The 12661-nt window shown below is 41.5% G+C and overlaps 1 protein-coding gene across 1 annotated transcript; it reads right to left on the reverse strand.

The window, feature by feature from the left end:
* Positions 1-1945: 1945 nt before the first annotated feature.
* LOC138966322 (2-(3-amino-3-carboxypropyl)histidine synthase subunit 2-like) lies at positions 1946-9714 on the reverse strand. Its single transcript, XM_070338507.1, has 6 exons — positions 9435-9714; positions 7725-7843; positions 6947-7167; positions 4734-5441; positions 3495-3674; positions 1946-2084 (listed from the first exon to the last, which is right to left on the reverse strand). Exons 1-6 carry the CDS (start codon positions 9585-9587, stop codon positions 1963-1965), a joined length of 1503 nt encoding a protein of 500 aa, XP_070194608.1. The 5' UTR covers positions 9588-9714; the 3' UTR covers positions 1946-1962.
* Between the last annotated feature and the right edge of the window lie 2947 nt (positions 9715-12661).

Genomic DNA, 12661 nt, shown 5'->3' on the forward strand with positions numbered 1-12661 from the left:
TGGGTTCGAACCCCGGCCGGGTCATACCTAAGACTTTAAAATTGGCAATCTAGTGGCTGCTCCGCCTGGCGTCTGGCATTGTGGGGTTAGTGCTAGGACTGGTTGGTCCGGTGTCAGAATAATGTGACTGGGTGAGACATGAAGCCTGTGCTGCGACTTCTGTCTTGTGTGTGGCGCACGTTATATGTCAAAGCAGCACCGCCCTGATATGGCCCTTAGTGGTCGGCTGGGCGTTAAGCAAACAAACAAACAAAAACCTTCGATAAAAGGACACCCTTGGGTCCACTTCATAGCAGGTGTTCTCTCATAACCGGTATTTTTGAGTAAAGTTTATTTTTAAAGGGACAACAAAAATTGTCCTTTCATGGGAAGTGTCCTCTCTTCGGAGGGACCTGACATTACAGGTACCACTGAACATAACAAAAGCACAAATACATGTAAAACACACAACTCTTCATATCGTTGCATTGCTGAGGCTGTGTGCACTCTGACTCATTACTGTAAAGGGCACCGATTTGACCATAGTAATCATCTATATCTATATACGGCTTGTGTGTGTGTGTGTCTGTCTGTCTGTGTGTTCACGATTCACGGCCAAAGTTCTCGATGGATCTGCTTCAAATTTGGTGGGCATATTCAGGTAGACCCCGGACACAATCGTGGAAAATTTTGAACACGTGCGTGCTCTCAGCGCGCAGCGCTGAACCGATTTTGGTTTTTCTGTACATCCATTCCCAGTAACTCTTCCTTATCTTCTCCAGTGTTTTGCGCGTTTATCTCCCTTCCTTCGTACGGTGCGCCGGCGAAGCCGTCGTACACCCGGCAAAGCCTGGTCCCCGTCTACTTCTTCCCGGCGAAGCCGTACCCGGCGAAGCGGGTATTCATCTTGTATAATATATTTGGATAAACACAACATCTGCATGAAAATGTTCTTCTGCTGTTTGAAGGGCTTTCCACTACTGTGACAGTATAAAAATCAGTGATTTTGCCTGGCAGAGTTGTAACATTTCATAGTTGAAGGGGTTACCATTAGGGCAGTAGACCATGCATTTTACTATTGTCTTTACTTTATTTCATTATTTTGTCCTATTCGAACTGGTACCTTGCTGGGAAACTTCTGACCATTAATGATAAAAACTGTGGTCATTTTGTATAAAAGGGAGTGTGCATATGTGTGCATGAGCACTCAAGCAGTGACTGTGAAGCGTACTGAAGTACATGCGTATGACTGCTCATCTACTTCTGTGTCCGTGAGATATAAATATAAATCAGTGAATTAAGTATTTGTGGCTGACAAATTTGTCCAGTACAACTTCATTCACATCAGTGTACTTCTTCTTCTTCTTCGTTCATGGGCTTAGACTACCACGTTCACTCATGTTTTTAGCACGAGTGGATTTTAACGTGTATGACCGTTTTTACCCCACCATTCACGCAGCATACGCCGATTTCGGGGGAGGCATGCTGGGTATTTTCGTGTTTCTATAACCCACCGAACTCTGACATGGATTACAGGATCTTTTCCGTGCGCACATGGTCTTGTGCTTGGGTGTACACACGAAGGGGGTTAAGTCACTAGCTGGTCTGCACATTAGTTGTCGTTGACCTGGGAGATCGGAAAAATCTCCACTCTTAACCCACCAGGCTGCAGCGACCGGGATTCGAACTCGTGACCTCCCGATTAGGAGGCCGATGTCTTACCACCACGCCACTGCGCCCAGTGTACTTCTCAGGAGGTAACTCACTTTTTTGTAAATGTAAAACACAGCTTTGTTCACTATCAAGCACGTCTTAGATTTATTCCCCTACCCTAAGTAAGGTAAGCTTGTACACAAACATGCAAACATGACGCATATGCACACTCTGACACACACACAATTATGACAAACATAACACATATGCATGCACACACACACACACACACACACAAACTCCAAAGTCAAAATAACAGCTGTACAACTTTTATTGTGGTTCACTTTGATAGCCCATAGCAATACCACTGCGTCCATCCTTCGCTTTCTCCACTGGAGTTTGTCCCAGCTTGCGGTCTAAGCCTTGCCAAGAGCGGGATGCCAGAAACTCCCCTGCAGATCAAAAAAGAGCACGAATATCAGTTCCATGTGAATAGCTTCCAGGAAAATTCCAACCTAAAAGAAATATGCTGCACAATACCAATCACACGTACTTCACGCTAAACAATTCCTACCCCACTAAAACTGTAATAGAAAACAGACCAAGTAATGCACTATTTCTGAGATCTGTCTGTAACAGTAATTTTTGAGGACGTTTCCGAGGTGCAACAGTCATTTGTCGTCTCTGTATTTATCCATTCCAAGCCAAAACACACACGCAAAAATCTTCTCTAAAAATTCCTGTGTTCAGTTTCAACAGCTACAGCTCTGAAATTGCAATGCTCAAATGTTGCTGGTTTTTGGTTTGCACAAAGAGTATACAGTACAAAAATCCTAGGGCTAGTGTGATCTGCAACAGCATTTTTTTCTTCAGGGTTTCTTGCCTGTTTTCAGAAAATGCTGAAACCCTGTCATACTCTTCGCCTATACCAGTATATCGTCGCTGTAATTCACAAACCTCGTATCTCAATTTTTGCTGTTTTGAGAAAAACGAAAAAAACTATTTTGAAAATTCACCGCATCAAATATAACTTCAATCCATGGGTTGATAGTTTCTTTAGAACAGGGCAATTGCAGTCGAAATTTGTGTTAATGTCAGTTGTTAATGATATTCGATACAACTGAGAGAATATTTAGAGATAGGAGCTTTTTATCGAAAATAGGAGCTTTTTATCCAAAGGAGTCGTCCATAATAAGAATACACGAGTTTTTTTCGTTTTGTCACCTAATTTTTAGTGGCCATATTTCATATTTCTGAGAGAAAAAATATTAGTAAGCTAAAAATACAACAGAAGAAACCTGTTTATTCCATAATGATATGACATAGTTTACGTCCAAGTGTGGCAAAAAAAACCGGAAAGTTTAACCCAAGCAGATTTTTTTGGCGCTCCCTTGAAACAAAGGAAGATACGAGTTTCTACTCACTAACTTTTTCTCACTTTAACCCTTACACTGGTGCAATTCACAAGAGAGAGAAAAATAAAGAAAAACAGTCATATAGGTTTTCGCATCCATGGGAGGTAATCGGAACCGACCAAACAGACTGAGCCAGTAGCGCGACATATGTCGTGACAACCAGTTGACAGTATTCGTAAAGTAGCGCGACATATGTCGCGACAACCAGCCTAAGGGTTAAAAAGCAGCTGGAAATAAAAGCTTTTCTCACCACATGGGCAAAAAAATAAGGGAGCTAACTATTGTTTCAGTTCCAAAACCTACAAAAATTGAGATACAAGGTTTGTGAATAACAGCGACAATATTAATTTTATATGACATTCTAAAATAACTGAACACAGCCCGTTTTTAAGAAGTCTATTAATATTATCTTTAATTTACAAGCAGTTACAGGGTGAAAACACTTACCAGCATTATCAGCACTGAGGTTAGACACAGCCATGTTGTCAGACCGCAGCATCACAGCCGATGACCCTTCGAAGCCATCCACCTCTGACCTCTGACCCATGCTGCGTAACTTGTTGCTGATAAGGGAAACGTCGGCCATGTCTGTTTCTGGTGCCACTGGTGGAACATGTTCTGCAGCTCCTGTTGGCAACAGAATACATAACATGATAGTCCATTTCATCACATGTACATGTGCTACTATCACATGTGTATTATTTCCCTGCATAGCTGTGCTACTCGTCCTACCAAACATCAAATGCTAATAACAGGCTGAAATCACTATAAAAAATGTACTATACTAAATTCCAAAACAAAAGTACAAAACTGATGCCAGCAATCACTGCCATGCCACTTCCAGGGGTGTGCAAATCCACTAACCCGTGACCCGGGGGGAGTTAAAAATTGGCCGGGTTAGCTGAGGTCTTTGAGTAGCATTCCCGTGGGTTAGCTAAAAATTTCACAAACAACACTCAAGATAGAGCTTCAAATGCCAACTCCTTACTAAAATGAATGGCCAAAATACATTTCCCCTTGTTTTTCATAATGAAAACAAAGCCCAAACAGTAAGTACTGTTTCTAAGGCGCTTTTTCTGAAGTATTGATCGTGTTCGAAAATGTCGTCTGCTTCAACGATGCGAGTTACATCCCTTAGTTTAGTTTTACATTTTGACCAATGAGAAAGCGCTCCCTAATTTGTTTCGGGCCACTGAAAAACAACCATGGCGTTGTTTATAATCCAATGTTTCTGTGTGTGAAACTTCAAAGACAAAATAAGAAAAGTTGGAGTGGGTTACCTATTTTTTTCCCGGGTGAGCTGGAAATGAGATTCTACTAACCCGTGGGTGAGTTGTTTATTTTTAAATTTGCACACCCCTGACTTCACAGGCACTTGGGTGAGACAGTAACGGCAAGATTTCACTGTGTATGAATATATATACACACTCATCACACCCACACACACCACCATCCCCAGCCCCCCTTCCCCTGCCACCTCCCCCTCACTCACTCCTTGTCCTCACTGTAACATTCAGTCAAATTTTCTAAGTACACGTTCCAAGATCATTAAACGGGAGACAATTACTTATGATAAGTTCCCTGTAATCAGAGAGTAACTCCCTTTCCCTTGGATCAACATGGCTGAATAAAACGTGCTCTAAAATCTCCTGTGTCCTGCCTGCAGCAGACAAACATCACACTCACCTGGCAGAAGCTGAGCAAAGTCAGTGATGTAGTCCCCGGTCCATTGTCTGGCCTGGTTACACGCCACCTCCATCTCAAAGGGCGTCACTACAGGCTTCAGAAACTCCTTGGAATCCATCAGGGTGTTCTGCTGACAGGCCACCAACACAAAGACGTCCACCTCTAGAAAGTTGGCCAGCTTGGCAACGTTCAGTTTCCCCACCACGAAGGTGTAGCTCTTTTTGCCGGCGTTCTTCACCAGCGTCTTCAGGTGGGTGATGACGTCTCTCGTCCTGGAGACGCCCAGCGTACCTGCCAAGATGCCCACAATTCTAGCGTCCTTGGCGCGTTCGATCATGTAGAAACGTTTCATGAGCTCTCGGTTGACTTTGAGGGTTTCTTGCCTGGCGGTTCGGGTTTCTGGGTTGTAGGATAAGAACCTGCACTTGTTCATCGTCATCATCAGATTGGTCAAAAGTTTTCCCTCTTCCCCAAGGAAAACTACACTGTAGTCTTCCAAGTTGTGTCCCTTTTGCAGTGTGAAATGTCGGTTGCATTTGCAATACCTGCATGAGTCTCTTTCAGCATCTTGGTCACCATCAGCCGATACTGTGTCCTGCACAGACTCAATGGATGGAGAGTCTTCTCGGTTACCTTCTGAGCATGGCATTTTGAGGTTGGATGTTATCACATTGTTGCACGTCTGTTTCAGCTGCTCAGCCAATGATTCTGCAAAGAGACATTTATAGGAAGCCTGTTCTAGTTTTCTTCACACACAACATGACTTAATTCTGACACAACTTTGTCCCATCAGATTAAAAGGGAATTGCTCTGTTAACAGCCGCCGATGATCTACCTCTTCCAATTATCATTCTTAAAAATAAATATAAATCTCTTTTTTCCCCCATGTATTTTGTCCATGATTTGTTATTTGCTTTGTTTGTTGATGTGTTTGGTTTATATTTGGACATACCAATTCATAATTATACATAAACTACAAATACATTGTTGTATTTTCAAACCAATTTGTAAACATCCTAAACAGAATAAATGGCACGTGCTTTGTGCAAAGAGCAAATAAGAAGGGAGGTAACTGTGCATCACAGCAAATGGAAGCTAATGGGCGGTTCTGGTGAGGTTATGCCCCTTCTTTCTTTCGGCTGGTAACAGGCGGTACCTTGCGGCAAGATCACACGAGAAAGGAAAAAACGCGCATTGGTCCCAAATAGCATGTCGCTTTGGTAACAGTTCGTGTGTAAGTCGTGCATTTTATATGGTAAAAAGACAATGGTAACAGGCGGAACCTCGCGGCAAGATCACAGGAGTTGTCTTGTGTTATCACCCCAGAAGCGCTTATTTCTGCTTAACTTCTCTGATCGGGGTCTTTATTGTCAAAATTATTATGTGTACTATGGTCGGAGACATGATCTCAAATTCATTTCTCTTGATAAGATTTAACCTGATTGACCAAAAGGTCTAAATGATATGGAGTTTATATGACTCGTACTTCCTTATTAAAGGCACAAGGGAAAGTAAACCATGTCCCATGTCTTCTGAGTAGAGTATATTTGAGCAAGTTGCTGTATTCTTGGTGAGTATGGGTTATACATAACCAATACCATACAAATATGGACAGACACAAAACATAAAATACCCTCACAAGACCCAAATGGTTTGTAGAAGTACTGACATCAGTACTGTGCATTTTAAATTATCTGATTATCTAACTCCTTACCATAATAATAATTTGCAACGTGGTGAAAGCAAGAAGTTACAGCGTTTGAGATCTCCTGGTTGTTGAAGCAAAAAATTATACCAGTCTTAGATAGTCTTTAGTCAAGCGTTTGGAAATGCCGGAGCCTGAAGGGCCGGTGTAACGTACACCTCTTCTTATCAGTCTGCCTTGGAGATGAGGACGAAAATTAAACAGAGGGCCAGAATAGCGCAGTGCATTTTCCTGGAATGAGGGTGCAATGTTCAGCATAGAACTGAAGCGCCCCAGCCGCGATGGTGCCTGAGCTAAACATTGGCGCGTACTGCTCACAGACCCGCACACGGCACTGTAAACATTTCCTCTCCGTTTCCTCTCTCGCCACCATCCGCACTACCCTTGTTTTCATAGCTGCAAATAGAAATCTTTCATAGAGATGCAAACCAATTTCAAAGCCTATGGGTGACACTAACCCACACAGCACAGTACAGGGCAACAGCTAGCTTTTGGATAGTTTCCTCACCAAGAGCATGCTGGTACATGGTGTCGGCAATAAGGATGACCCTGGACGCAGGGTCGCTGAGTAGCACTGATAGTTGTCCGGCAGCATGCGTCACATCCACTGGCTGATTACAGAGCACATACAGCACAGGCAGACGCTGCGTCGGCGACAGACAGGTAGGGCCGTAATGAATTATACTGTCTGCCTGGTAATGTTCTGCTGCCACTTCATCTACACAACAGCTGCCCACAGCAACAATAATATGAAACATGAAAATACAGCATAACTCCTCATGTAATGAATACAACGAAGTAGGCAATAAAAATAACAAACAAGCTTTAATGCAAAAACTGAATTCTTCTTTGAGAGACAGACACAGACACGCAGAGAGAATAACAGTGTGTGTGTGAAAAGGGTTAGAGAGAGACAGAGAGAGAGAAAGAGCATGCTTGTGTAAATCACAGAGAGAGAGAGAGACAGAGAGAGAGACAGAGGCAGAGACAGGGAGAATGTGTGTGACACAGCATGCACAGAGCAAGTCAGCAACTGTAAGTGGTGCAAGTCTGCCTCGTGTGTCACTGTGTGTCTAAATTCCTTGCAACCTGATAAACTGTCTGGTGTCACTCAGTAACACTAACAGAAACTGTACATTGCCACTGAAACAACAGTACTGTACATTGCCAATGAAACAACTTTAAAAAGATTTACTGCCTTAGCTCCTTGTTTCATCTAGTACATCAAGGTAATCTTCCAATACTTTAATTTGACAAATGATGCCTTCTGATATCAAAACCTGTACCTTCCATAGGAAGTGTCCCCAAGAATGAAGACGGACGTGCCTGGTGCCATGAAGTCTTGAAGATGGCGTTGTACTGGGACAGAGTCCACTAGCAGATCATCAGGGAACTGAAGGGCAGTCTTGCAAAATGTAAAAATAAACATACATTTGAGCATGAACAGGAAGATGCTTGTATCACCTAGCTATATCCTGACTAAAATATATGGTCGCCACACACACATGTGACTTTACTGGCTACTGACATCTAAGGGTTTGATTCACTGAGCGAGTTTTAGCGTCAACTAAGGTGACTCGAGTCGAACCGGAGGTCGCAAAAACTCGGTCCGGTACGACTGGAGTGACGTCACCGGTTAACCAACTTTCAACCTTGCTTCCTGCGTAGGGTCTCTCCAGTTCCAAGATGGCTGCCAAGGCGAGGTGAGAAACTTCTGCAAATATTTTTTGACAAAGTTACGGATTGTGAGAAGACATTTGTTGTAAATCACTTAGCCTTTCAAAAATTAAGGATACTGGGTTGGATACTGTCTTGGTTTTAATGCATTTTATTTTAGCAGTGATGTTTATTTTGGGAAGAAATGAGGTCTGGGTGCGATTTCGGCTCAAATGTACTTTAGCGCCCTGAACTTTTACCCGGCTGTTTTGCGCTCGATTTTCACGCTCACTTCTTCATTGACGTTCGAATCGATAGTTCGATGTTTTGGCATTACATTCACATCAACAATAAAACAGTACTGCTTGTTCATCATCGTCGTCCATCAACTCTCCACAACAGTAAATCCGTAACGCGCTTGTCGCCATCTTGTTGCAAGGGACGCGACTGGACACAACCCAACAGCGTTTCCGCGAAGAAAAAACCAGACATGCGCAGTGACCCTACCGTAGCTCAACCCTGTTCCTCGCGAAAACTCGCTCTTTGTCAGTACAAAGGTACCCCCTTTTTAAGACTCCTTCCCATGTAAGGCCCTGTTTTCTCAGATGTTCTGTTCATAGCATCTGTGAATTAACCCCCATTTTAAAACTCATTCCTTTTTAAGACCTGATTTTCTCAAGATTATTGAAAGTCTCAGACATCTTCCCCCTTTTTCTTTCTTTAGTCAGCTACTATCAACAACAAGAAGAGCAAACGCTCGATCGAGTCACTTTCGCAGTTCTGAATATTATATGAGGCATCAGATGGACAGGAAGAAATTGCTATTCACAACACAATGAGTCACGTTCACATAAAATTTGAGCCCGGTCACTTTTATAGTTTCCGAGAAAAGCCCAACGTTAAGTTGTGTGTTGCCGAACAGAAAAGGCTAGTTATCTCCCTTGTTTTTCTGATAACGTTCGTAAAAGGCTACAGATGTAAATACTTTGATGTAAAGAATAATCCTACAAAGTTTCAATCACATCCGATGAACTTTGTCAAAGATATAAAATGTCTAATTTTTCCTTTGACGCTGACCTGTGACCTTGAAAAAGGTCAAAGGTCAACGAAACCATCGTTAAAGTGTAGAGGTCATTGGAGGTCACGACTAAACAAAATATGAGCCCGATCGCTTTGATAGTTTCCGAGAAAAGTCCAACGTTAAGGTGGTGTCTACGGACGGCCGGCCGGCCGGCCGGACGGCCGGCCGGACAGACTAACACTGACCGATTACATAGAGTCACTTTTTCTCAAGTGACTCAAAAACCATGTGCTCCCAGCCATTCCTCAACACCTCTTACCCGAGTGTGTCCATTTGCTTGAATCCATTGACTGCACCTTTCCAGTTCGTACACCTCTGGTAGTCTGCTCGCCTCTGTCGCAGACTTTGATTCGATTTCCACATGTTTCTTAGTCACGTCATCTTCTGAACTGAACGCCGACGTACTGGTCATTTTGAACCATGAAACACAGCTATGTTAAACGATACTAATAGACGAATCACGTCTCTCACGAGTCAGGTTCGACAAAAATGAAAGTCACCACATGGAGGCAGCCTTGTTGGGTACAGAAGAGTTATTCCCCTTGATATAAATCGTACATTGGTTGCCTCCCTTGGAGCAACCACAGGCACATTCTTGAGCACATTTGCCGTTCATGTCTCTTCGGAGAAATTATTTATACCGGTGTTTTGTATTAATAACTTATACACGGTAATCAAATATGTTGATGTATAATCGGTCATTCCTAGACGCGGTAAAGTTGAACTTCAGCGTTGTAAATTCATAGCTCACAATCCAGTGGTATTTTTTTTACTTATTTAACTTTTAAGCCTCCAATTTACGCAGAACTTGCTATATTGGTAAAAATACCTTTCGAGTCACGGAATGAACTGTTCGGATGCTTTTTGTTCACGTGCGCTTTAGAAAGAAACCCTCGGCAAAGGTGACATTTCGAAGGGGAGGCAACTATGTCAGTATGATGTATGCATTTTCTCGACATTTGCGTCGATGTCATGAAATAAATAAATACTCAAGTTTGAAGCTCAATCCCTCAATTAATTTCACGATAAATATTCTTTGGTTTGATTAAAGGGACTTGTATTAAAAATAAGTCAAAAATACCACTAGGTTGTGAGCTATGGATTTACAACGCTCAACTGGAGTTCAACAGTACGCCTTGGTGCCAGGGCCATCATGACACAACGTCTGACAGTGTCATCAAAGCCTACGTGTGCTTCTTGGTTCATTTTCCCTTCCATAATTAATTTTGTCCCAAAGAGTCCGCCAAAAACGAAATTTGACACCAGAATTGTGCTGTATTCGTAGTGGCGATTGTTCTCTTGATTTTTAATATTGTTCGTTTCGCCAAAGGTCAGTTTTTATTTCCATGAAAATGTACGTGTAAATAATTATGCTTGTTTACTGGTTCCCTCCGTGTTCCATGGGTGTACGAAGTCAAGGAATCAAAACTGCCTGATTTTGTTTGCACCAATCCCACAGAATATATAATGCTGTATTTGGCTTATACATTTACTTTCACATGCGTGTTTGTGTGTAACCATGTTTTTTGTGCACGTCTGTGTTCGAGGGTGTACCCAATTACATTTTTACAAGCATATCTTATGACCAACAAGAGAAACAAGAAGAGCAAACGCTCGATCGAGTCACTTTCGCAGTTCTGAATATTATATGAGGCATCAGATGGACAGGAAGAAATTGCTATTCACAACACAATGAGTCACGTTCACATAAAATTTGAGCCCGGTCACTTTTATAGTTTCCGAGAAAAGCCCAACGTTAAGTTGTGTGTTGCCGAACAGAAAAGGCTAGTTATCTCCCTTGTTTTTCTGATAACGTTCGTAAAAGGCTACAGATGTAAATACTTTGATGTAAAGAATAATCCTACAAAGTTTCAATCACATCCGATGAACTTTGTCAAAGATATAAAATGTCTAATTTTTCCTTTGACGCTGACCTGTGACCTTGAAAAAGGTCAAAGGTCAACGAAACCATCGTTAAAGTGTAGAGGTCATTGGAGGTCACGACTAAACAAAATATGAGCCCGATCGCTTTGATAGTTTCCGAGAAAAGTCCAACGTTAAGGTGGTGTCTACGGCCGGCCGGCCGGACAGACTAACACTGACCGATTACATAGAGTCACTTTTTCTCAAGTGACTCAAAAAAATCATTCATCACAGTTCCAACTTCATATACATTACAGATGTTCAAAGGTTTCTAAAAACGGGTACAACTAGTAGTACATGTACAGTCGGAATCGTTTATAACGTAACCGGTTATAACGAATATTGGTCATAACGAACATTTTATTTTTTCCCTGCCAGCGCTGTTCTTAGTTATCACTAAAAACAAACTGGTTATAACGAAACCGGTTATAACGAGAAACTGCTTACAACGTCAACATTTCTTGTTCCCAGACCAGAAAAAGAACCGGTTAGAACGAAACTATGACGCAAATCCAAGTTTTTCGTAACTTATGACTTATGACGTCAACTTCGGGAAGTAATGCATACAACAAGATGGTGACTAAATATTGATTATAACGAACATTTTATTTTTTCCCTGCCAGCGGTGTTCTTAGTTATCACTACATGTATAACGAAAGCGGGTATAACGAATATTGGTTATAACAAACATTTTATTTTTTCCCTGCCAGCGGTGTTCTTAGTTATCACAAAAAACAAACCGGTTATAACGAAAATGCAAAGCAGAAACAAAGGTATAACTTTTGCAACTTGAATTTGTTTGTTCTGTTATAGAGTCACGCTGCAGCTAATTTTCCTTATTCAAATGTATCGTTGCTGATCTGTGTTGACCATTTCATTTTGCGTTCATTTATGGGAAGATTATTATTTAACAACACTATTATTTTAATCCAACTGGATTGCTAGTGTCACGATAGTTAAGCATTTGTAAACACTGTCAAGTTGTACAGGTTATTTTTGTGCTTCAGTTTTAGTTTGAAAAAAGAATCCATTTTTCCATAAATATGTAGTTCCAAAAGACAAGGATAATTAAATTCATTACAAATTCTTCTTCTTCGTCGTTCGCTATTCATTACAAATGAATTTATTTGAATTGTTTTCACCAGTTTCTATTTGTAAATTGCTTGATAGTTTAAGTAAACATCTAAGTGTTGTTTTTTTGTCTATTTTCTTTTCCGCCTGCAAAACAAAGCCATTATTTTGTACATCAATTTTTAGACACCAGGTCTTTTGTTGTTGTTTTTATTTCATTGTTACATTCTTGGGTACAAGGTTATGGCCTAATAAACAGATTTGTTGAAGAACAGAATTCGATGTGTGTGTGTGTGTTTATTGTTTCAGGCAGACTTTGGTATTTCTTTTGAAAACGATCTCTCTGCTTAATTATTCATTTATTTGACCGTTGTATAGACCACATAACAGTTGATAATTCTCCACTTCAATCTCCAGCTTTCCCTTGGCCTATTGCATGCCCCATACCCCCCCCCCCCCCTCCTCTTTCGCCATCTCTCTCACACACTCTCT

The sequence above is a fragment of the Littorina saxatilis genome, linkage group LG5, assembly GCF_037325665.1.
Source record: "Littorina saxatilis isolate snail1 linkage group LG5, US_GU_Lsax_2.0, whole genome shotgun sequence".
Taxonomy (NCBI): Eukaryota; Metazoa; Mollusca; class Gastropoda; order Littorinimorpha; family Littorinidae; genus Littorina; species Littorina saxatilis.